At 40.3% G+C, this 25,142-nt stretch overlaps 1 protein-coding gene and 1 non-coding gene across 2 annotated transcripts in view; both read left to right on the top strand.

Moving 5' to 3' along the window:
* eif3s10 (eukaryotic translation initiation factor 3, subunit 10 (theta)) overlaps positions 1-25,142 on the top strand; it is a 63,114-nt gene that overhangs the window by 23,858 nt on the left and 14,114 nt on the right. The window contains exons 6-11 of the mRNA XM_073027867.1: positions 10,664-10,872; positions 11,825-11,996; positions 13,244-13,348; positions 14,559-14,657; positions 20,161-20,277; positions 22,464-22,649. Of these exons, the coding sequence (XP_072883968.1) occupies positions 10,664-10,872; positions 11,825-11,996; positions 13,244-13,348; positions 14,559-14,657; positions 20,161-20,277; positions 22,464-22,649 (888 nt within the window). The remainder of the gene's footprint in view (positions 1-10,663; positions 10,873-11,824; positions 11,997-13,243; positions 13,349-14,558; positions 14,658-20,160; positions 20,278-22,463; positions 22,650-25,142) is intronic.
* LOC140715528 (small nucleolar RNA SNORA19) lies at positions 18,845-18,974 on the top strand. Its single transcript, XR_012096154.1, has one exon. It is a non-coding gene; the product is annotated as a small nucleolar RNA SNORA19 (small nucleolar RNA).

Raw genomic sequence — 25,142 nt, 5'->3', positions numbered from 1 at the left:
AGCCATTAGCCTGTTCTCCCGGACCTCGCCCATGCCTAGAGAGGACACAAAGATGCTGATCAAGGACCCAGCAATCTTGTCTCTTGCAACCTTCAGTAACCTGAGGTAAATTCCATCAGGCCCTGGGACATATTCACTATTTATTAGAAAGCTGAACGCTTCCTCCTCCTTGACTACCATATGCCCTAAAGTATTTACAGTGCCTATAAATAGTATTCACATGTTTTGGAAGTTTTCATGATTTATTGTTTTAAAGCCTTGAGCCACAGTGTATTTAATTTGCTTTTTTGACACTAATTAACATAAAAAGACACCAAAGTGAAAACAGATCTATGCAAAATGTTCTAAATTAATTACAAATATAAGACACAAAATAATTGATTGCATAAATATTCACCCTTTAATATGACACACTAAATCATCACAGGTGCTGAGATTTGGTCTTACAAGTCACGTGATTAGTTAAATGTAGATATGTTTTTTGGAGAACTGTGCAGTCAAGGTGTTTTAATTGATTGTAGTAAAAATACATCTGTATCTGGAAGGTCCAACTGCTGGTGAGTCAGTATCCTGACACCAAAAAGACAAGAGCACTCTAAGCAACTGTGCAAAAAGTTTATTGAAAAGCGTAAGTCAGGAGATGGATACAAGAAAATTTCTAAGGAATTTCCATATTCCTTGAGCTCAATCTTCATGAAATGGAAAGAATATGGCACAGCTGTAAATCTTTTTTTCTGGAGACCAACCTCAAAAACTGAGTGAAGAAGGGGACTAGTGAGGGAGGTCACCAAGAGACCAATGACAACTGGAGGAGTTACAAGCTTCAGTGCCTGAGATGGGAGTGTCTGTGCATACAAAAGCTGTTGCCCGGGTACTTCACTATTCACAGCTTTATTGGAGAATCACAGAGAAAGCCACTGTTGGGGGGGGGGGGAGCCAAACAAAATCTTGGCTAGAGTTTTCCAGAAGGGATGTGGGAGACTGACTGAAGTCAGCTGGAAGAAATTCTATGATCTGATGAAACCAAAATTGAGCTTTTTGGCCATCAGACTTTGTGTAAGTCAAACACTGCACATCATCAAAAACACATTATCCCTACCATGAAGCATTGTGGTGGTTGCATCATGCTGTAGGATGCTTTACTGCAGCAGGCCCTAGGAGGCTTGTGAAGGTAGAAGATAAAAATGAATGCAGCAAAATACAGAGAAATCCTGGAGGAAAACCTGATGCAGTCTGCTAGAAAACTGTTAATTGGGAGAAGATTTGCTTCCCAACAAGACAGTGACCCCAAGTGTAAAGCCAGTGCTGCACAGTAATGGCTTAAAAACCACAAAGTTAATGTCCTGGAATGGCCAAGTCAGTCCAGACCTCAATCTAATTGAGAATTTGTGGCTGGACTTGAAAAGGGCTGTTCACTCACAATCCCCATACACTCTGACAGCTTGAGCAGTTTTGTAAAGAAGGATGGAGAAAGATTTCATTGTCCAGATGTGCAAAGCTGACACAGACTTGAGGCAGTAATTGCTGCCAAAAGGTTCATCTAAATACTGACTTGAAGGGGGTGACTAATTATGCAATCAATGAGTTTTTTGTTTATTAATTGTAATAAATTTAAATCAATTTGTAGAAATTTGTTTTCACTTTGACATGAAAGGATCTTTTCTGTTGATCTGTGTCAAAAAAGCCAAATTAAATCCCCTGTGATTTAATGTTGCAAAACAATAAAATATGAAAACTTCCAAGGGGTATGAATACTACTTATAGGCTCTGTATACACTCAGCACTGAGCTCCTGGTCCTCCATATCCTTTTCCTTGGTAAGTACTGAAGCAAAGCATCATGAAGTACCCTAACCCTCGCATTTTCTAATTCCAAGTAAATGTCCCCCCACCATTCTTGAGTAATCCCACCCTCTCCACAGTCATCCTTTTCAAGTCAAGTCAACTTTTATTGTCATTTTGACCATAACTGCTGGTACAGTGCATAGTAAAAATGAGACAATGTTTTTCAGGACCATGGTTTACATGACACAGTGCAAAAAAACTAGATTGAACTACGTAATAATAAAAAAAACACAGAGAAAGCTATACTAGACTACAGACCTACACTGGACTGCATAAAATGCACAAAAACAATGCAGGCATTACAATAAATAATAACCAGGACAGTAGGGCAAGGTGTCAGTCTAGGCTTCGGGTATTGAGGAGTCTGATAGCTTGGGGGAAGAAACTGTTATATAGTCTGGTCGTGAGAGCACGAATGCTTCGGAGCCTTTTCCCAGACGGCAGGAGGGAGAAGAGATTGTATGAGGGGTGCATGGGGTCCTTCATAATGCTGTTTCCTTTGCGGATGCAGTGTGTAGTGTAAATGTCCGTGATGGCGGGAAGAGAGACCCCGATGATCTTCTCAGCTGACCTCACTATCCGCTGCAGGGTCTTGCAATCTGAGATGGTGCAATTTACGAACCAGGCAATGATGCAGCTGCTCAGGATGCTCTCAATACAACCCCTGTAGAATGTGATGAGGATGGGGGGGTGGGAGATGGACTTCTTTCAGCCTTCACAAAAAGTAGAGATGCTGCTGCGCTTTCTTTGCTATGGAGCTGGTGTTGAGGGACCAGGTGAGATTCTCCGTCAGGTGAACACCAAGAAATTTGGTGCTCTTTACGATCTCTACCGAGGAGCTGACGATGTTCAGCGGAGAGTGGTTGCTCCGTGCCCTCCTGAAGTCAACAACCATCTCTTTTGTTTTGTTCACATTAAGAGACAAGTTGTTTGCTCTGCACCAGTCCGTTAGCCGCTGCACCTCCTCTCTCTAAGCTGACTCGTCGTCCTTGCTGATGAGACCCACCACGGTCGTGTCATCGGCGAACTTGATGATGTGGTTTGAGCTGTGTGTTGCAGCACAGTCGTGGGTCAGCAGAGTGAACAGCAGTGGACTGAACATGCAACCCTGGAGAGCCCCCGTGCTCAGTGTGATGGTGTTGGAGATGCTGCTCCCGATCCGGACTGACTGAGGTCTCCCAGTCAGGAAGTCTAGGAGCCAGTTGCAGAGGGAAGTGTTCAGGCCCAATAGGCTCAGCTTTCCAATCAGTTTCTGAGGGATGACTGTTGAATGCTGAACTAAAGTCTATGAACAGCATCCGAACGTATGTGTCTTTTTTGTCCAGGAGGGTTAGGGCCAGGTGGAGGGTGGTGGCAATGGCATCATCTGTTGAGCGGTGGGATGGTATGCAAACTGCAGGGGGTCCAGTGACTTTTTACTCTTGATGTACATATAGAATGCCTTGGGATTCACTTTAATCCTATTTGATAAGCTCTCTTCATGGCCCCTCCTGGCTTTCCTAATTCCCTTCTTTAGTTCTTTTCTGGTTTCTTTGTACTTGTGTACTTGGTTCATATAACATATAACTATATAACAATTACAGCATGGAAACAGGCCACCTCGGCCCTTCTAGTCTGTGCGGGATGCTTACTCTCACCTAGTCCCACCTACCTACATTCAGCCCATAGCCGTCCATTTCTTTCCTGTCCATATACCTATCCAATTTTTTTTAAGTGACAAAATCGAACCCGCCTCTACCACTTCTACTGGAAGCTCGTTCCACAGAGCTACCACTCTCTGAATAAAGAAGTTCCCCCTCGTGTTACCCCTAAACTTTTGCCCCTTAACTCTCAACTCATGTCCTCTTGTTTGAATTTCCCCTGCTCTCAATGGATAAAGCCTATCCACGTCAACTCGATCTATCCCCCATAATTTTAAATACCTCTATCAAGTTCCCCCCTCAACCTTCTGCGCTCCAAAGGATAAAGACCTAACTTGTTCAAACTTTCTCTGTAACTTAAGTGCTGAAACCCAGGTAACATTCTAGTAAATCTCCTCTGTACTCTATTTTGTTGACATCTTTCCTATAATTCGGTGATCAGAACTGTACACAATACTCCAAATTTAGCCTCACCAATGCCTTGTACAATTTTAACATTACATCCCAATTCCTATACTCGGCTCTGATTTATAAAGGCCAGCATACCAAAAGCTTTCTTCACCCTATCCACATGAGATTCCACCTTCAGGGAACTATGCACCATTATTCCTAGATCACCCTGTTCTACTGCATTCCTCAATGCCCTACCATTTACCATCTATGTCCTATTTTGATTAGTCGTACCAAAATGTAGCACCTCACACTTATCAGCATTAAACTCCATCTGCCATCTTTCAGCCCACCCTTCTAACTGGCCTAAATCTCTCTGCAAGCTTTGAAAACCTACTTCATTATCCACAACGCCTCCTACCTTAGTATCATCTGCATACTTACTATTCCAATTTACCACCCCATCATCCAGATCATTAATGTATATGACAAACAACATTGGACCCAGTACAGATCCCTGAGGCATATCACTGGTCACCGGCCTCCAACCTGACAAACAGTTATCCACCAGTACTTTCTGGCATCTCCCATCCAACCACTGTTGAATCCATTTTACTACTTCAATATTAATACCTAACGATTGAACCTTCCTAACTAACCTTCTGTGTGGAACCTTGTCAAAGGCCTTACTGAAGTCCATATAGACAACATCCACTGCTTTACCCTTGTCAACTTTCCTAGTAACCTCTTCAAAAAATTCAGTGAGTTTTGTCAAACATGACCTTCCACGTTTGATCCTAACTTCCGAAGCTTTACATGCATTTCCTTTTATTGACCAAATTCATTACCCCTCTGGACATCCAAGGTTCTCTATCTTTCCATCCCCGTCCTTCCTTCTAGCAGGACTCTGAGTAATTAATCTTTAAGCACCCTCCACGTGTCTGACATGGACTTGCTAGAGGAAAAGGTGGTCCCAATTAATGCTTCTTAGTTCCTGCCTAATGCCCTTGTAATTTACCCTACTCCAATGTATAATTCTCCCATAAGGACTATTCATATGCTTACCTGCAGCTGTCTTGAAAGTTAAGGTGCTGTGACCACTGTTCCCTCACCGTTAACCCACTGAAAGGTCAGGCACCTGGACAGTGTCATTACCCAGCACCAGATCCAGTATGGCTTCTCCTCTCATTGGACTGTCCACATATTGATTTAAGAAACCTTCCTGGATACACTTAACAAATTCAGCCCCATCTAAACCCCTTGCACTAAGAAGGTCCCAGTTTATACAGGGAAGTTAAAATCCCCCATGACAACAACCCTACTATTTTTACACATATCCTTAATTTGATTACATATATGTTCCTTAATGGCTCGGTGGCTATTAGGAGGTCTGTAGTACAATCCAATCAGTGTCCAGATTCTTATTCCTGAGTTCCACCCAAATGGACTCAATGTCTGACCCTCCATTATTATGTTTCTTCTGAGTGCAGCTGTGGTATTGTCCCAAATTAGTGGTGCAACTCCACCTCCTATCTTTTCTAAAGCTTTGAAAACCTGGTATATCAATCACCCAATCCTGCCCCTCTCTCATCCAAGTTTCAGTAATGGTTACAACATTGTAGTCTGTGCTCTTAATTTCATCACCCTTACCCATAATACTCCGAGCATTAAAATATGCATACTTCAAACTATCAGACCTATTGTACCTGTTATTTCGTTTTCTGCCTTTCATTACTTTCTCTGACATCTACCTCTGGTCCGATCCTTCCCTTACTGACGTGAGGCTCCAGTTCCCAGAACCCTGCAAAACTAGTTTAAACTCCCAAGTGGCATCAGTAAATCTGGCTGCCAGGATATTGGTTCTCCTCCAGTTCAGGTGCAGCTATTTCCTTTTGTACAGGTCACCCCTTTCCCAGAAAAGGTTCCAATGAGCAAGAACATGAAACCCTACCCCCTGCACCATCTCTGCAGCCACTAATTCATCAGTGCTTTCACCCCGTTTCTACCTGCACTAGCCCATGGCACAGGGAATAATCTGGAAATTGCAACCTTGGAGGTCCTTCTTTTCAGCCTCTTTCCCAACTCTATATACTCACTGTGTAGGACCTCTTCTGCCTATGTTATTAGTGCCAATATGTACCATGACTTCTGGTTGTGTCCCCTCCCCCTTAAGAATATTCTACACCCAGCTGATCCATCATGGATCCCAGCACCTGGGAGACATCACACCATTCTGGTATCTTTTGCAGGTACAGAAGTTCCTCTGTCCTCTTAACTTTGGAGTTGAATATACTCAGGGTCATTCAGGAGATAATTCACAGAAAATTTTGAGAATGTGAAACTAGCAGGCAGCACAAGTGGTGGGTGCAGGCCGATTGCAACATTTAAGAAAAGTTTGGATACTTACGTGGATGTGAGGGGTAAAGAGGGCTGTGGTGTAGTTGCAGATCAGTGGGACTAGGCATAGACTGGATGGACCAAAGGACCTGTGTCTGTGTAATAGTACTGTGACTGCACTGTGTAATACCACTAATATTAAGTGAAATGTCAACATTCTTCATTTTGGTGTCTCACTTGTGAGACATTACAGAATGAACATGCAGTTACACAGAAAATTCTAGACTTTAAGCACTTGCAATCTTCCCTGATGTACAGTAATAAATATTTCCTTTTAAAATTTTGTACCTTTGCATTGCTCTAGATTGGCACTTAGTGTACTTCTGTCTTAGATCTTGTATCTTAGCAATGTGTTGTATTTTTTTCGTGTAAACACTGCAAGTTTAACTAGTATGGTTGCCCTTTGCTAACATTGTTGGATATAAGCTAACCATCTCCCTCTTTAGGGCAAGTGTACATAGTAACTTGTAAAACTTGGTTACTTTGTGCAAAATTTTGGGGAAACCATTGGGATCACACACTGTAATCAAGGGTGATGTACATGCTATTTTTTTTATCTAAGATACTTCATTGGTTATATACTTAGACCCCGCATAGTGCTGATTTGTTACAATGTGGTTATTCAATTCTTTACCAAAATTTTTTTTAAATGACAAGTTTATTCTAAATAACTTAAACTTCTCATGGTCACCACAGTTAGCATTCATTCAACCAATGAGAGTGCTTTACATACATTCTGAGCCACTCACAGCCAATCGCATATTAGTTCATGTTCTTTCCCCTGCATATGTAAACATTCTTGCTCCCTCACTAAATTATTCAACTTTTTTTCACCCATAATGTCTGGAAAATTGCCTGCTATCCTCACTAGAAGTTGTACATCTAAGATGTCTAGGAACAGCATTAGCATGGGTGTGAAACTGCAAGAGACACAGCGTTTGGAAGCTGGTGAGCACCAGGTTGACATTGGTGCCTCTGAAATTGGCTACGTTAATGATCAGAACTATTATTTTAAGAATGCAAACAAGATAAAAGGTTCTGCAATAACCTCAAAGTTATCAATGAAGGTGCCTCATTCAAGGAGCCATTTGCTTGAAAAAATGGAAAGTAGACTAAATGTATGGATAGATGACCAAACGCAATGAAACATGCCCCTAAGCCAGCTGATAATAATGGAAAAGGCAAGAAGCATCTTTAATCATTCAAGAAGATGATGTGTTGCTAACATTCACTGACTGCAGAGGTTGGTTTGATAGATTTAAACAGTGCAGTAACCTCCATAGCATGTGTGTCTCTGGTGAAGCATGTTGGCATGCCAGTATTGCACTATTCAGTGTGTTTGTCATTGAAGTCGAGATCTTGCAAGTTGTGGAAAAGTTTTTGGGATTTGAGTCAGGAAATTGGAACATTTTTGATGAGTTTATGAACTGAAGTGTTGTTGGGCATACTTTGGATATGCTTGTAGAATTTTGATGAAGCTGCTCTTCTACAAATCTCTGGGGTGCTATTCCGCTCATTGTTGGGAGCCATTGGACACGTGTGGATTTTAGGGTTCCTGAAATTATTCTCAGAAGTACGGAACTGTGTATTGATAATGTTTGTGTGAGCTCTCCCCTCCCAGGTGAGTGCACAGTGTTCGGTGACTGAGAAACGTAGTTCTAGGGTGGATGTTTGTAGGACTGACTGGTTAGTACCCCATTTGGTTTCTGCTATCTTCCTGATCATGGCCATTCTGAATTTTAGTTTCTTTGCAACATTTTGAAGGTGGGTCTTTATATGAGAGAGTTTGATCTAGTGTGACTCCTTAGTACTTTGGGTGTGGATTGTTGGGTAGCTGTTTGTCATGTAGTTTGATATTAAGTTTAAGTTTGGCTAGTTGATTGTCTAGATGAAATATGGAAGTTACTGTTCTGACATTCATATTTAGGTATCACTTTGAGAAGTAGTTGGATAGGGAGTTATATCTTGAGTAAGTTTTTTTTCCTAGTGGATTTGACATAGTTTGCTTGGAAGGCTGTGACCCAATCATTAGCGTATTCAAGTTTAGCAGATTTGTATTCAGGAAGGTCACTGAGGTACAGATTGAACAAGGTTGGGGGCCAGACCTGACTCTTGGGGAACACCATTGTGGAAATTCATAATACGACTGTTGTCACTTCCTAGGCAGGTGAAGAAAATTAAAGCTTATGATTGTCACTCTGAAACACCGTGAGCAATGAAAGGCATTTTAATCAAGTCTATCAGTGATTGGAAATCAAACAAGAAAGCCTGGGTGATGGTTGATATTTTCCAAAATTGGTTTGTTTCATATTTTTGTCCATTAGTGAAGCGGTATTGTGAGGAGCATGACCTTGAACCTAAAGGTGCTTGATAATGCCCCAGTCCACCCTGAGTATCTTGACATGCTTTGGACCTGCATTCCTGTAGAAGTAGTTTACCATCCACCTAACACCACTTTCATAAATCCAACCAGTGGATGGATTATAAGGTAATATTGAATTTTAAAGCCTATTATCTTTGTCGCACATTCAAGCAACTTGTAGAGGAAACTAATGGTCAAGACTAACAGTTCATCAGGCAAGTTTGAAAAACTAGAACATCATGAAAGCTGTAGACAATATTCGAGCAGCCTGGGATGAAGTAACTTCAAACTGCATGAACAGATTGTGAAAGAAGCAACGGCCAGAAGCATAGAATGATATCCTAGGATTTCAGGTGGAACCAGTCATCCAAAAACACTGTTGAACTGGCTAATGAGGCAGAATTAAAGGGTGTTAATGATGGCAATGTTGAACAGTTACTGCATTCTCACGATGAGAGCCTTAATAATGAAGAGCTTTGAGAATTGGCAGAGCAGTGCTTCTTGGGTGAATTTGTGGACATGGATGAAGAAGAGGAAATACCACCAAGAAACCTTGCCACAAAATTCCTCAGCGCTGGCATCACCATGATCACACAAATCAAGGACCTTCAATAATGACCCTGACTGGGAGTGATGCAGTAAGGCAAAGGGGGGTACACTTGAGCTACTGAGAAGTGCTTTATGAGAGGAAACTTAAGAAAAGGCAGTCAAATCTTGATAATCTTGATGATCTTACTTGAAAAGAAGAATAATGAATATCCTTTTAAATGATTTGGAGGTTCTGTATAGTGTTGTCTGTTTCAGAAGTCAAACTTTTATGCTTGTCATAAGCAGTCAAAATGCCTACTTGAAGAAGAAGCCAAAGTTAGAGGAGGACCCGTAGCCAGGTCCGTCCTATAAGATGTAACCACCATCCGTTTCCCTTCACTGCTGTTGTGATGTGTTGCTGCTCCACTGATGTGCACATTAGGCCTATTTGTGTTTGTTACTCCACAAATTACAGTGTATACATAAAATAATATACAACTCGGGTTTAATTTTTTTAAATCAGGCACACATGTCCATTTATGTAATGTTATAATGACCTCGCATAGCGCAGACTTACATAATGCTCCACCTTCCAAGAATGCTTCTTCCGTGTCAAGCAGGGTCTGAGTGTAGAGTTGTAATCTGTACACAATAAGCTTAACAAGGTAATCAAATAGCATTGATCTAGGTAATCAAGTCAGAGCACTCATGAATGTTAGCCAGTCTTCTGTGTGAGTCTCTGAAGTGGAGTTTGAATTCAGTCTTTTAAATGACAGTGGTTGCAGTTTGGCCACAACTGATAATCCAGGAAGATTGATATTTATACCACATCTTACTTGAAAAGAAGAAGAATAATGTATATCTTTTTAAAGGATTTGGAGGTTCTGTATAGTGTCTGTTTCAGAAGTCAAACTTTTATGCTTATCATAAGCACATTACATTGCAATGCTGACTATTACATCAATTCCAACTTTGGTTTTTAGGCAGTATATTGTTAAACACTTCAAATCTATTTTGATAACATCGCATTTTCTTTACCAACCTTTCCCTGTTACTCAAAAGATTCATTTAGGTTTGATTTGTCTTCAGTAGTTTCATGCTGCTACTTCCTCATAAGCATTTAGAGAGGTTTGGGTCAATTAAATTTCGTACTATAGGTTTTAATATTTCAGTCACTTGCCCTGAAATAGATTTGCTTATGGTTGTTAGTGCATCCTGTCTAACAGTTTTCACCCCATCTATTATCTCTGCCATCCCTGCTTGTACCAATAATTGTCAGTACCTCCATAGATACTGTACAAATCTGTAGCTGTTCTGCAACCCTTCAGTGTATTTTTTTGCCTTTGTCTTTAATGTGATTTCCCACCCCATCTTATTATTTGAAAGCTTGGATTTCCTTCTATGTTGAAAGTGTAGTTTAACTGCTGACTAAATAGCTATTGGGTTTTGTTCACCTTAATTATTTGGAAATTCAAGATTCTCTAAAGTGTGTTTATTTTATAGGAAGCTTTCAAAGCGGTTGAAGACATTCATGGATTGTTCTCCTTGTCTAAGAAGCCTCCTAAGCCGCAGTTGATGGCAAACTACTATAATAAAGTTTCCACAGTATTCTGGAAGTCGGGAAATGCTCTATTTCATGCATCTACTCTTCACCGACTGTACCATTTGTCCAGGGAGATGAGGAAGAATCTTTCAGCAGAGGAGATGCAGAGGTGCCCAAATATTTGTGTTGATGAAAGAGTTGCTTTCTTTAATCTGCAATCATTTGGTGAGAAGACATCATAGAGAACATCATAGAGATCCAGTGGAAGATGTGTTGTGGTGTAATTAATGTGCCAATATCCTACATCACAGTGACATGATATTGGTTCACACCTGCAATTTTTTATCAGGTTATCAGTCTCTAGGACTCCTGGAAGGTACTTTCCTTAGGTGAATAGGGGCAAGATAAATACAAGTGAATCCACATTTGTCAAGATTGATAGTTGCGGAGGATCTTACTTTTGCAGACACTTTCCTTCAAAGTGTGTTCACAGCAATAGAGATGGAAAGCCCTTAACTAAAACTAAATTTGCTGCCTAATGTTTGAGGAGCCTCAAGTATCAACTATCATCTATAATGTGCATTAATCTTTGCTAGAATTTTTTGCTCCCATTCAAAACATTTCAATAGATATTATAACAACTTCAATGAAAAGAAAAGAATCGGAAAAGTGAATTGTCAGTGTGCTCTTGTTTAACGTTATTTCTAAACTCTTTAAACTTAATTTCTTTTAAGTTTCATTAGGTAAAATGGGTACCAGCTAGAAGCTCTATTGTTGTTAATATTAACAACAGTTCCTAATTAAAGGTAGAGAGATTGCAATTTGAAAGCACTGTTTTGCTTGCAGTAACATTTTAATGGCCTTTATCAATTTGCTATTTTTGAATGAAAATTATCTCTTTGAATACAAGGCACAGTATTACTACATGAAGTAAATGCTATAACTGTTTAGGTTAGTAACAGCGTGTCTGCAGAGCATTTTCTGCTGGAGTTTCCCAATGTATCAGATTTGTAATTTTCCAAATAAAAGTCTCGTCATGATGTGATACTGTAAAATTCACATTTTGTATTGTAATATGAAGGCATTTCTCAGTTTATTCATTGCTTTTATTATGTTTACAGGATGTCAACTAGAGTACTTTTGGCTACATTATCAATTCCTATTACCCCTGAAAGAACAGATATTGCCCGGCTGCTAGACATGGATGGTATTATTGTTGAAAAGCACCGACGACTAGCTACACTCCTGGGATTGCAGGCACCTCCAACACGGCAGAGTTTAATTAATGATATGGTATAGTTTTTTATTGTTTCCATTTTGGTCATTCTATTAAAGAGGGGACCAGTTTTCCTATTTTTTAAATTTATTCTTGAAATGTGGGACAAAGATCAAGGATTGCTTGTTTGGCGTATGTTATGTCATACTAACTAGGTTTTTTCCAGCTCTTCACTATTTTTGTTTTGTAGTTTAAAATCTTCTGACTCATGCTTGCATTTAAATTTGTTATTTCTGGTTTATTACAATGTTTAATGATTTGAGTAAATCTTGACCAACTGCCCAGCTTGTGAATCACCAGAATCACTAGTTGCAGTGGGGAGAACATGATTGTGAAAAGTGAATGGCCAACTCCATTTCATTTTGAATCCCATTGCCACCTTTGTTTTTATTTACATTGAACCTCTGTTGTAATCAATCTTTTGGGATCCTTCAGCCAGAGACTTCTGTGTTTCCCTTTTGGAATCTTAAAACTTCATGCAGTTTGTTCAATGTAAAACATTTGCTGCTTTAATCACACGCTGTCTAATATACAGAGTAATTGCAGCATTTCTTGTAATCCATAGTAGTAAGCACATTTCATTGCCTTGTTCTCAATCTTGTTGAGATTCATGGTATTTCTTGTGTGCCAGAATAAGAATTGAGGGTTAATGGTAACGTGGCTTGTTCACCAATAGCCACAATTGCCGGTCACCTCTGACATAAGGAAGCTCTAGAGTTTTGTGAAGGTTACTAATACAGTTGCATTGAATTCCAAATGAAGAGATGATTGATCCAGTGGTTAGCAAATTAATAATTAGCCTCCTTAATTTATTTTCAAAAATTAAATCTTACTGCATTTTATTTGAATTTTGTCACATAAAAAACTCAAGTGAAAATCTGACTCTCTAACAACTCCTTATTTCTGCTGCACATAATCTTTCAGCTTCATGAAAGCAAATTAAGTTATTTTTAATATTTAATGAGTTATTCTGTATTTAGGCATCGATTAAGTCTTGGAGTCTGACATTTCTGTTTGATGACTAATGAGATTTATGCGGTAATTACAATTAGATTAAGTATTTGCTTTTATTTCTTCAGTCTTCAAAATGAAGTTGGTCTTTATTTGATCTGGTGTTGGATCTTTAAAACCGGAACACAAAATCCCATTCAAACTTGTGTGGTTTTTCTCTTTATAAATGTGTTTTGATGCTGCTTGTCATGTCTTTTTGAAAAGCGTGTTTAAAAGTTCAATGTCTTTTGATCCTATTTTAAACAAATATAAGGTGCGATTCAATGTGATGCAATATGCAGCACCTGACGTGAAGGATGTCTACAACTGGTTAGAAATGGAATTCCACCCGCTCAAACTTTGTGGGCGAGTTACTAAGGTAATAAAAAACAATAAATAACATCTGATTTCCCTGTTGCGCATTTGAACTTTCGGGAAAAATATTGTTTAAGGTGTAAGAGGTATTCCCATGTGCTATTCCTAATAAACGTTTTTCCAACCATTTGAAAGTAATGGATATTTTCATTGAAACTGTGTAATTAGATGAATGCAGTGGTATAGCTACAAACATTATTCCCTCAGAAGAACCAAGACAAGGGGCAAACAATGTGAGCTATCTTAGGTTTATTGGGAGTGAAATCAGGAAGTTTTCTTGATGTCAAAGGTTTTGGAAATCTTAGGAATTTGAAAAGCTGTGCATTTTAGGTCAATTAATATTTCATTACAGAGATCAAATGATAAAGCAGAGGTTTAAAAGGTTATAAAATAATTGTGTGTAAAATTAAGATAAAGTTCATAGTAAATTTATTATCGGTGTGTGTGTATGTATATATGTGTGTGTGTGTGTGTACTTTGAAGCTTCGATATTTCACCATATACAACCATTATTTCACTGTATACACCATTTACTGTGGGAATTCACAGTAAATACAAAAACAATAATAAAATCAATGAAAGGCCATACCCAATAGGAAGTACAAATGATCAATGTGCAAAAGACAGTGGGGCAAGTGAACTTACTCCCTTTGGTTCAACAGCCTGGTGGTTGAGGGATAATGACTGTTGTTGAACTTGGTGGGGTGAGTCTTGAGGCCCCTGTATCTTCATTCTGATGGCAACAGTGAGAAAAGAGCATGATCTGGGTGATGGGAATCCTTGATGAACGCTGCTTTTCTGCGACAGTTCTCCATGTAGATGAACTCAGTGGTAGAGAGGGTTGGGGGTGGGCAACCTATTTTAATAATATAGTTTGTTCCTGTATTTGGCAGCACATTTTCATATCTTGCTCTTAGTCCCAGAGAGCAGTGATATTTTCATTGTGCTAAAGTAAAGCTGGAGGTTAATTAGCAGATGGTCTAACCACATTGCCATAACTGCCAGTCCCCTCCATACATTTAGCATCCCAATCTGTTTAAGCATTCTTATTGATGATCATTTAAATAAATGACCTTAATGAGTAATTGGTTTTTTTAAAATTAGTTCTTTATTGTGAGGAGTCTTATAGCATTTTTCTGCTTGTATCATTGCTAAGTGCGTAACACTGAGTTGTTTAACTGGGTTGACCTGGCATCCTTAACTTTGTTTTTCAGGTTCTCAATTGGGTTCGAGATCAGTCAGAAAAAGAACCTGAACTTCAGCACTATGTGCCTCACTTGCAGAACAACACTATCCTTCGACTTCTTCAACAGGTGCCTGTGTGGTCAGGTTGATTTATTTAAGAATTTAGCTATTTGAATTGTAGCTGAATGTAAGCAACCTGAGTTAAAAATAGATTCTTTAATGTTTTCAGCTGTCTAGAAATAGTTGAAATTTGAATTGTTGAAGGATAGAAGGCTGCACACCAATTATTACAGATGGATACAATTGCAGCACAGAATATGTGGAGCTGGAAATTTCAATAATTATAATGATGCTACAATAGAACTTAGAAAACCTACAGCACAATACAGGCACTTCGGCCCACAAAGTTGTGCCGAACATGTCCCTACCGTAGAAATTACTAAGCTTACCTATTTTTTCTCTATTCGTACTCTATTTTTCTAAGCTCCAGGTACCTATCCAAAAGTCTCTTAAAGACCCTATCATATCCACCTCCACCACTGTTGCCGGCAGCCCGTTCCACGCACTCACCACTCTCTGAGTAAAAAAACTTACCCCTGACATCTCCTCTGTACCAACTCCCCAGCACCTTAAACCTGTGCCCACTTGTGGCAGCCATTTCAGCCCTGGGAAAAAGCCTCTGACTACCCACACGATCAATGCCTCTGATCATCTTTTACACCTCTATCAAGTCATCTCTCATCCTCCTTCGCTCCAAGGAGAAAAGACTGAGTTCACGCAACCTATTCTCATAAGGCATGCTCCCCAATCCAGGCAACATCCTTGTAAATCTCCTCTGCACCCTTTCTATGGCTTCCACATCCTTCCTGTAGTGAGACGACCGGAACTGGGCACAGTACTTCAAGTGGGGTGTGACCAGGGTCCTATATAGTTGCAGCATTACCTCTCGGCTCCAAAATTCAATTCCACAATTAATGAAGGCCAGTACACCATACGCCTTCTTAACCACAGAGTCGACCTGCGCAGTTGCTTTGAGCGTCGTATGGACTCGGACCCCAAGATCCCTCTGATCCTCCACAATGCTAAGTGTCTTACCATTAATACTATATTCTGCCATCATATTTGACCTACCAAAATGAACCACTTCACACTTATCTGGGTTGAATTCCATCTGCCACCTCTCAGCCCAGTTTTATATCCTATCAGTGTCTTGCTGTAACCTCTGACAGCTCTCCACTCTATCCACAACACCTCCAAACTTTGTGTCATCAGCAAACTTACTAACCCATCCCTCCACTTCCTCATCCAGGTCATTTATAAAAATCATGAAGAGTAAGGGTCCCAGAACAGTTCCCTGAGGCACTCCACTGGTGACGACCTCCATGCAGAATATGACCGGTCTACAACCACTCTTTGCCTTCTGTGGGCAAGGCAATTCTGGATCCAGAAAGCAATGTCCTCTTGGATCCCATGCCACCTCACTTTCTCAATAAGCCTTGCATGGGGTACCTTGTCAAATGCCTTGCTGAAATTCATATACACTACATCTACTGCTCTTCCTTCATCGATGGATTCAGTCACATCCTCAAAAAATTCAATCAGGCTTGTAGCGCAAAGCCATGCTGACTGTTCCTAATCATATTATACCTCCAAATGTTCATAAATCCTGCTTCTCAGGACCTTCTCCATCAACTTACCAACCACTGAGGTAAGACTCACTGGTCTATAATTTCCTGGGTGATCTCTACTCCCTTTCTTGAATAAAGGAACAACATCCGCAACCCTCCAATCCTCCGGAACCTCTCCCGTCCCCATTGATGATGCAAAGATCATCGCCAGAGGCTCAGCAATCTCCTCCCTCGCCTCCCAAGTAGCCTGGGGTACATCTCATCTGGTCCCGGCGACTTACCCAACTTGATGCTTTCCAAAAGCTCCAGCACATCCTCTTTCTTAATATCTACATGCTCACGCTTTTCAGTCTGCTGCAAGTCATCACTACAATCACCAAGATCCTTTTCCATAATGAATACTGAAGTAAAGTATTCATTAAGTACCTCTGCTATTTTGGTCAGATTCCATACACACTTCCCACTGTCACACTTGATAGGTCCTATTCTTTCACGTCTTATCCTCTTGCTCTTCACATACTTGTAGAATGCCTTGGGGTTTTCCTTAATCCTCTCTGCCAAGGCCTTGTCATAGCCCCTTCTGGCTCTCCTAATTTCCTTCTTAAGCTCCTTCCTGTTAGCCTTATAATCTTCTGGATCTCTAATATTACCTCACTCTCTGAACCTTTTGTAAGCTTTTCTTCTTGACTAGATTTATTACAGCCTTTGTACACAATGGTTCCTGTACCCTACCATAACTTCCCTGTCTTATTGGAATGTACCAATGCAGAACAACACACAAATATCCCCTGAACATTTGCCACATTTCTTCCATACTTTTCCCTGAGAACATCTGTTTCCAATTTAAGTTTCCAATTTCCTGCCTGATAGCCTCATAATTCTCCCTTCTCCAATTAAATGCTTTTCTAACTTGTTTATTCCTATCTCTCGCCAATGCTATTGTAAAGCAGGTAGAATTATAATCACTATCTCCAAAATGCTCTCCCACTGAGAGATCTGACACTTGACCAGGTTCATTTCCCAATACTAAATCAAGTATAGCCTCTCCTCTTGTAGGCTTATCTACATATTGTGTCAAGAAACCTACTCCACCCCATCTAAAAATCTCACATCACGACATCTCTGTTATTATTACACCTTTCCAGGATCTGTTTCCCTATCTACTCCTCGATATCCCTGTTACTATTGGGTGGCCTATTTACAAAAAAAAACACCCAGTAAAGTTATTGACCCCTTCCTGTTCCTAACCGCCACCCACCGAGACTTCGTAGACAATCCCTCCATGGCGTCCACCTTTTCTGCAACCGTGACACTATCTCTGATAAACAGTGCCATGCCCACCTCTTTTGCCTCCCTCCCTGTCCTTTCTGAAACACCTGAAACCTGGCACTTGAAGTGACCATTCCTGTCAGTGACCCAGCCAAGTCTCTATCATGGCCACCACATCATATCTCCCAAGTACTGATCCACAGTCTAAGGCAGTGGTCCCCAACCACCAGGCTGTGGTCATCCGCTTTGTTCACAACACTCTTTGCGTTAAAATAGACACATCTCAAACCTTCGGTCTGAGCGCGTCCCTTCTCTATCACCTGTCTATCCTCCCTCTTGCATTATCTACAAGCTTTCTCTATTTGTGAGCCAACCTCCTCTTCCCTAGTCTCTTCAGTTCGGTTCCCATCCCCCAGCAATTCTAGTTTAAGCTCTCCCCAGTAGCCTTAGCAAACCTCCCCGCCAGGATAAATGTGCAAATTTGTGCCTTTTTTCCTTCCTCCATCACTGTAATATTTCAATAGCATGTTTTCTATTTAAGAATTTTGAAGTTAGGTTTTGTTTATACAACTTGAGAGATATATGGGAATACTGCTGGTTTTGTGGAAAAGTTAGTAAGCTGAAATGGTCACACCGGTTTTAAATGTGTAGTTGAGCTTGCTATCCCAATTATTTTCCTAATTACTTAGTTTACTAGTAATATTTGGAAATAAAGCACAATATTCTTATTTTTAAAGAACATTGACCACCTTTTTGTAAAATATTAGGATTTTTTCTTTCAGCATATTTATTTGTCTTCTGGTCTTTGGGACCAGATTACTGATGTTCACCACAAACAATTAAAAAAAAAAGCAGCTTATTTTCAGCTGAACTACGTTTTAGTTTTAAACTGGTCTCCAATTTGCCATTGTATCAAATATTCATTAGGAACTTGTACTCTTGCTGTCATCTTGTGTGTTACCAAGATAATGAACTACATTTGACTTTCCTATTGTGCATTTGAAACTTTTAGAAATAATTTGGCAATGTAAGAGTTTCTTCACATGTTGTCATTCCAGTTAAATGTTTTCCTTTACCTTTTTGAAGGGGATGATTGCTTTAATCAAGACTGTACAACTTAATGTGATGAAGTATAGATACAAATATTATTCCTTTTTAGATGTTAAGGGAAAATAAACTGTCCCAGTTTTAGTTTTAAGGAGTAAAATCAGGAAGTTTGTTTTTCCCTAATGTTCATTGTTTTAAAAGCCTAGAACTCTTAATTAGGGAAAAACTGAAACTTGGGCCAATTAATATTTTCAGTTTAGAGATCAAATGATTTTTGAGCAAGGGTTTTAAAAAGATACATAGCATTGATATGCTAATTGAAGTGGAGATAAGTTGTTTATCATTTTCCTGATAGAACGTAGTTCCTCTGGCAGCACATTTTGATATCTTGCTATCTGTCTTGAGAGCAGTGATATCTTTAGTGTGCTAAAGTAAAGACGGAGGTTAATTAGCAGATGGCTTGATCATGTTGCCGTAACTGCCAGTCCCCTCCGTACACTAAGAATAGTAGGCTGCAGCCTGTTGGCACGATGGTCATTTAAATAAATATCTTTGAGTATGTAATTCCCTGGTTAAGATTTCTTCTGCTCTGCTGTGAGGTAGTTTATGTTAGCAGTTTTCTGTAAAAGCAGTGTACCATGCAGGAAAGTGTCTTTTAGCTTTGGCTGACGTAGGCACCCTTGTTGTCCAACTTGGGAATGTGAGTCAGCCAATCAGAATTGTGGATGTGAGTGAAGGTTTGAGAGAGCTGTGGGGAAGAGTTTTCTGAAGGATAGCAGTCTGGTTTTGGGTCTTTTGACGGGGGCTATGGAGCGGGATGGGAAACCTGCAGAATGCCATTGGGAGGTGAGTTCCTGTCGCAGGAAGTGCTTTGTGCAGATGAATGGCTCTGAGGAGGGAGAGCCAGGGTGTTTGACATGGACTTCGAGGGAAGTTCATTGTGGTTGGTGCTTTCATGTGGTCTATGGGTCCAGCACGAGAGTAAGAGATACAGCCCCGAATAGCTCCAACAGTTACGTGCACAATGGACTGGCTAACATGTAATTGACCCTTTTTATTTTCCTTTTCCTTTTCCTATTAACTGTTTGATAAAGCTGAAATTGGTAAATATACTCTCTTTATAATATTATCCAGTGTACGATTGTTATTTCTTGCCGACTGATAATTGTGTATGACTGGTATTCGCACAGCATTCGCTCTATTCAAGGTTTCTTTAATTGGAACATCACGACATTTCTCTTTGGTTGGACCAAATCATACTAACCCAAAACATACATGTTTATGAAAGGTGACATTCTCTCTGCTGAGTCATGTAGCTGTTAGCAGTCAGCTAACGGGCTGAGTTTGTATCTGAGCCCAGTGAGAAGGTTGCAGGTATATGCTTTAAAAAATAGTTTGTATCATTGTATAATGCATATTATATAGATATGTGACTAGGCTGATATTATCACTGAACTGTATGTGAGCTGCAGCGTGTCTCAAAAGTTTTAATATTTTTGATCTTCAACTCCTCCTTTGGATCAAATGGCAGTGGAATACACTCCAAATTCATACCAAGTAAATATCAAGTACCTCATTTTTAAAACAGTATCTGGCTGTAACCAGGTAAATGTTAGTCAAAGCATAACACATGGCAAAAAGCTTTTACCTAATTCTGTTTGATTTTGATATATTTTGCTTGCCACAGGTTGCTCAAATATATCAAAGTATTGAGTTTACGCGATTGGCTTCCTTGATTCCATTTGCTGATACTTTCCAGTTGGAACGTGCTATTGTTGATGCAGCTAGACACTGTGATTTGCAGGTAATCCCAGTAACTACATATAATGATTGGTGCAGTTATGTTCATGTTCTGTTAGATTTCAAATATTGACTTTAGTTTTTGAAGTGCAAGATACAAGTCTGGAATTATTTGTTCCTCTTCAAAGCAATTACTGTTTTTGCACATTGGAAATAAATTGAAATTTTTTCTCTTGGATTTGTACTGAACAATGTACAAACCCCATTTCCAGAAAAGTTGGGATATTTTCCAAAATGCAATCAAAACAAAAATCTGTGATATGTTAATTCACGTGAACCTTTATTTAACTGACAAAAGTACAAAGAAAAGATTTTCAATAGTTTTACTGACCAACTTAATTGTATTTTGTAAAAATACACAAATTTAAAATTTGATGGCTGCAACATACTCAACAAAAGTTGGGACAGAGGCATGTTTATCATTGTGTTACATCACCTTTCCTTTTAATAACACTTTTTAATCATTTTGGAACTGAGGATACTAATTGTAGTAGATTTGCAATTGGAAATTTTGTCCATTCTTGCTTGATATAAGACTTCAGCTGCTCCACAGTTCGTGGTCTCCGTTGTCTGATTCTCCTCTTCATGATGCGCCATACATTTTCAATAGGAGATAGATCTGGACTGGCAGCAGGCCAGTCAAGCACACGCACTCAGGGTCTACAAAGCCACGCTGTTGTAGCCCGTGCAGAATGTGGTCTGGCATTGTCCTGCTGAAATAAGCATGGACGTCCCGGGAAGAGACGTCGCCTTGATGGCAACATATGTCTCTTTAAAATCCTAATATACGCCTCAGAGTCAATGGTACCTTCACATACATGCAACTCACCCATGCCGTGGGCACTGATGTACCCCCATGCCATCACAGATGCTGGCTTTTGCACCTTTCGCTGATAACAATCAGGATGGTTGTTTACGTCTTTAGCACGGAGAACTCGATGCCCGTTTTTTCCGAAAACCAGCTAAAATGTGGACTCATCTGACCACAGCACACGGTTCCACAGTCTTTCGGTCCATCTGAGATGAGCTCGGGCCCAGAGAACTCGCCGGCGTTTCTGCATAGAGTTGATGTATGGCTTCCTCCTTGCATAATAGAGTTTCAAGTTGCATTTCTGGATGCAGCGACAGAACTGTGTTAAGTGACAATGGTTTTCCGAAGTACTCCCGAGCCCAGGTGGCTATAATTGTCACAGTAGCATGACGGTTTCTTAAGCAGTGCTGCCTGAGGGCTCGAAGATCACGCACATTCAACAGTGGTTTCTGACCTTGCCCTTTATGCACTGAGATGTCTCTGAATTCTCTGAATCTTTTCACAATATTATGTACTGTAGATGTTGAAAGACCTAAATTCTCTGCAATCTTGTGTTGGGAAATGATCCTTTTGAACTAACAATTCTCTCACGAATTTTGGTACAAAGGGGTGAGCCACGACCCATCCTTGCTTGCAAAGACTGAGCCTTTGATGGACGCTACTTTTATACCTAGTCATGATACCTCACCTGCTACCAATTAGCCTGCTTAATGTGGAGTCTTCCAAACCAGTGTTACTTGAATATTCTGTGCACTTTTCAATCTTATTTTAACTCTGCCCCAACTTTTGTTGAGTGTTGCAGCCATCAAATTCTAAATTTGTGTATATTTATGAAATACAATTAAGTTGGTCAGTAAAACTATTGAAAATCTTTTCTTTGTACTTTTGTCAGTTAAGTAAAGGTTCACGTGAATTAACATCACAGATTTTTGTTTTGACTGCATTTTGGAAAATATCCCAACTTTTCTGGAAATGGGGTTTGTATATAAGTTCATGTTGATCTCCTGCATATGTTCCTTTCAATTAATATGATTCCAAACAACTGTGCACTGAGTAACTTTAATTTTCAATCTGCTTGTAGCTTAATTCAAAGAAGAATTGTAAATGGGTGATTTGTGTAACTAGAACAGAATATTCAGATTTATCTAGGCGTCATCTTAATGGAATATCAACAAAAACTATTCTTGATCATACACATCCCATGATTTTTGCACATCCATGGAAACAGGAGATTGGCAGAATGCTCAGGAAAATGTACAATTGTCATGAAAACCTTAAGTTATTAAAACCATACTGGATTAAAAATTTACGCTGTACAATATTACTTGAATACCTTAAGAAGGGAAAATGTTCTCTATTCTTTTCCTCCCCCTTTCTAGGTTCGCATAGATCACTCTACCCGTACTTTGAGTTTTGGCACTGACCTTAACTATTCTCCACGAGAAGATTCACCAGTGGGTCCCTTCTTGCAACCTATGCCCTCGGAGCAAATTAGAAGCCAGCTCACTGCAATGTCTGCTGCATTAGCCAGAGCTATTCAAGTTGTTAAGCCAGCACATTTGCTTGTAAGTACTTCATATCATTGTGATCATAAAATAATCAAATCTGAAGTTTGAGAAGCTAAAATCGGATGTATCAGTATTACAGTGGTATAAAGGGAATTAGGGGTATTCACCAGAATTGACTGGATAAAAACACTGGTGTGGATGGTGGCAGAGCAGCAATGGCTGGAATTTCTGAAAGCAATTTGGAAGGCACAGGATTTGTACCTCCTGAAAGGGAAGAAGTATTCGAAAGGAAAGATAATAGAACCACGGTTAACGAGAAGTCAAAGCCAACATAAAAGCCAAAGACAGGGTTTCTGTTAATCATTGATGATTATCTTTGCATCATCAATGGGGATGGGAGAGGTTCCGGAGGATTGGAGAGTTGTGGATGTTGTTCCCTTATTCAAGAAAGGGAGTAGAGATAGCCCAGGAAATTATAGACCAGTGAGTCTTAAGTTGATAAGTTGATGGAGAAGATCCTGAGAGGCAGGATTTACGAACATTTGGAGAGGCATAATATAATTAGGAATAGTCAGCATGGCTTTGTCAAAGGCAGGTCGTGGCTTACAAGCCTGATTGAATTTTTTGAGGATGTGACTAAACACATTGGTGAAGGAAGAGCATTAGATGTACAAGGTACCCCATGCAAGGCTTATTGAGAAAGTAAGGAGGCATGGGATCCAAGGGGACATTGCTTTGTAGATCCAGAATTGGCTTGCCCACAGAAGGCAAAGAGTGGTTGTAGACGGGTCATATTCTGTATGAAGGTCAGTGACCAGTGGTGTGCCTCAGGTATCTGTTCTGGGACCCTTACTCTTGTGATTTTTATAAATAACCTGGATGAGGAAGTGGAGGGCTGGGTTAGTAAGTTTGCTGATGACACAAAGGTTGTTAGAATGTGGATAATGTGGAGGGCAGTCAGAGGTTTTAGTGGGACATTGATAAGATGCAAAACTGGGCTGAGAAGTGGCAGATGGAGTTCAACCCAGATAAGTGTGAAGTGGTTCATTTTGGTAGGTCAAATATGATGGCAGAATATATATTAATGGTAAGACTCTTGGCAGTGTGGAGGATCTTGGGGTCCGAGTCCATAGGATGCTCAAAGCAGCTGCACAGGTTGACTCTGGTTAAGAAGGCGTATGATGTATTGGCTTTCATCAGTCGTGGAATTTAATTTAGCAGCCGAGAGATAATGTTGCAGCTATATAGGACTCCACTCAGACCCCACTTGGAGTACTGTGCTCAGTTCTGGTTGCTTCACTACAGGAAGGATGTGGAAACCATAGAAAGGGTGCAGAGGAGATTTACAAGGATGTTGCCTGGATTGGGGAGCATGCCTTATGAGAACAGGTTGCGTGAACTCAGTCTTTTCTCCTTGGAGCGAAGGAGGATGAGAGGTGACTTGATAGAGGTGTATAAGATGATGAGAGGCATTGATCATGTGGGTAGTCAGAGGCTTTTCCCCAGGGCTGATATGGCTGCCACAAGTGGGCAGAGGAGATATAAGTGCACAGAGGAGATATAAGGGGTAAGTTTTTTACGCAGAGAGTGGTGAGTGCGTGAAATGGGCTGCCGGCAACAGTGGTGGAGGCGGATGGATATGGTCTTTTAAGAGACTTTTGGATAGGTGCATGGAACTTAGAAAAATAGAGGGCTATGGGTAAGCCTAGTAACTTATAAGGTAGGGATATGTTCAGCACAGCTTTGTGGGTTGAAGGGCCTGTATTGTGCTGTAGGTTTTCTATGTTTCTATGTTAAGATTCCAAACGAGGAAATCTGCAGATGCTGGAAATCTGAGCAACACACAAAACGCTGGAGTAGCTCAGTCCTGCCAAAGGATTTTGGCCTGAAAAGTCAACTGTACTTCCATGGATGCTGCCTGGCCTGCTGAGTTCCTCCAGCATTTGTGTGTATTGTTCTGTTAAGATTCCCTAGCTTTTTTCCTGCTCTCTTTTGCTGTACTCGGTGCATTAAATGGCTGTCGTGTGTTCTTTATGCTGGATGTCTCCTAGCTAACTACATCTGTGTGAAGTGCATCCAGCCGCAGCTCCTTGAAGACAGTGTTCGGGATCTGGAACAGCAGATGGATGACCTGCTTATATGGGAGTGTGAGGAGATAATCAAAGTTACAGGGAATGGTCATCCCAAAGTTGCAGGAGGCGAGTAGCTGGGGGACTGTCAGGAAAAATGAAAATGTAAATAGGCAGTTAGTGCAGAGCACCCCTGTGGCCATTACCCTCAAAAATAAGTATACTGTTTTGAATACTTTTGTGGGGGGTGGCCTCCCAGGTGTATGCTATGGAGACCAGGTTACTAGCACTGAACATGAGTCTGTGGGCAGAAAGTAAAGGGGGATAATAGGGGAGCAGTGGTGATAGGGGATCTCAATTGGCAGGAGATTCTGTGGACATGAACGGGATACCCAAATGGTATGTTGCCTTCCAGATGCCAGGATCAGGGATGTCTCAGATTACATCCACAGCATTTTGGAGAGAGGGGTAGAGCAGCCAG

The sequence above is a fragment of the Hemitrygon akajei genome, chromosome 23 (assembly GCF_048418815.1).
Source record: "Hemitrygon akajei chromosome 23, sHemAka1.3, whole genome shotgun sequence".
NCBI lineage: Eukaryota > Metazoa > Chordata > Chondrichthyes > Myliobatiformes > Dasyatidae > Hemitrygon > Hemitrygon akajei.
Note: the sequence above shows the minus strand (reverse complement) of the source record. Positions and strands in the feature narration are given on the sequence as shown.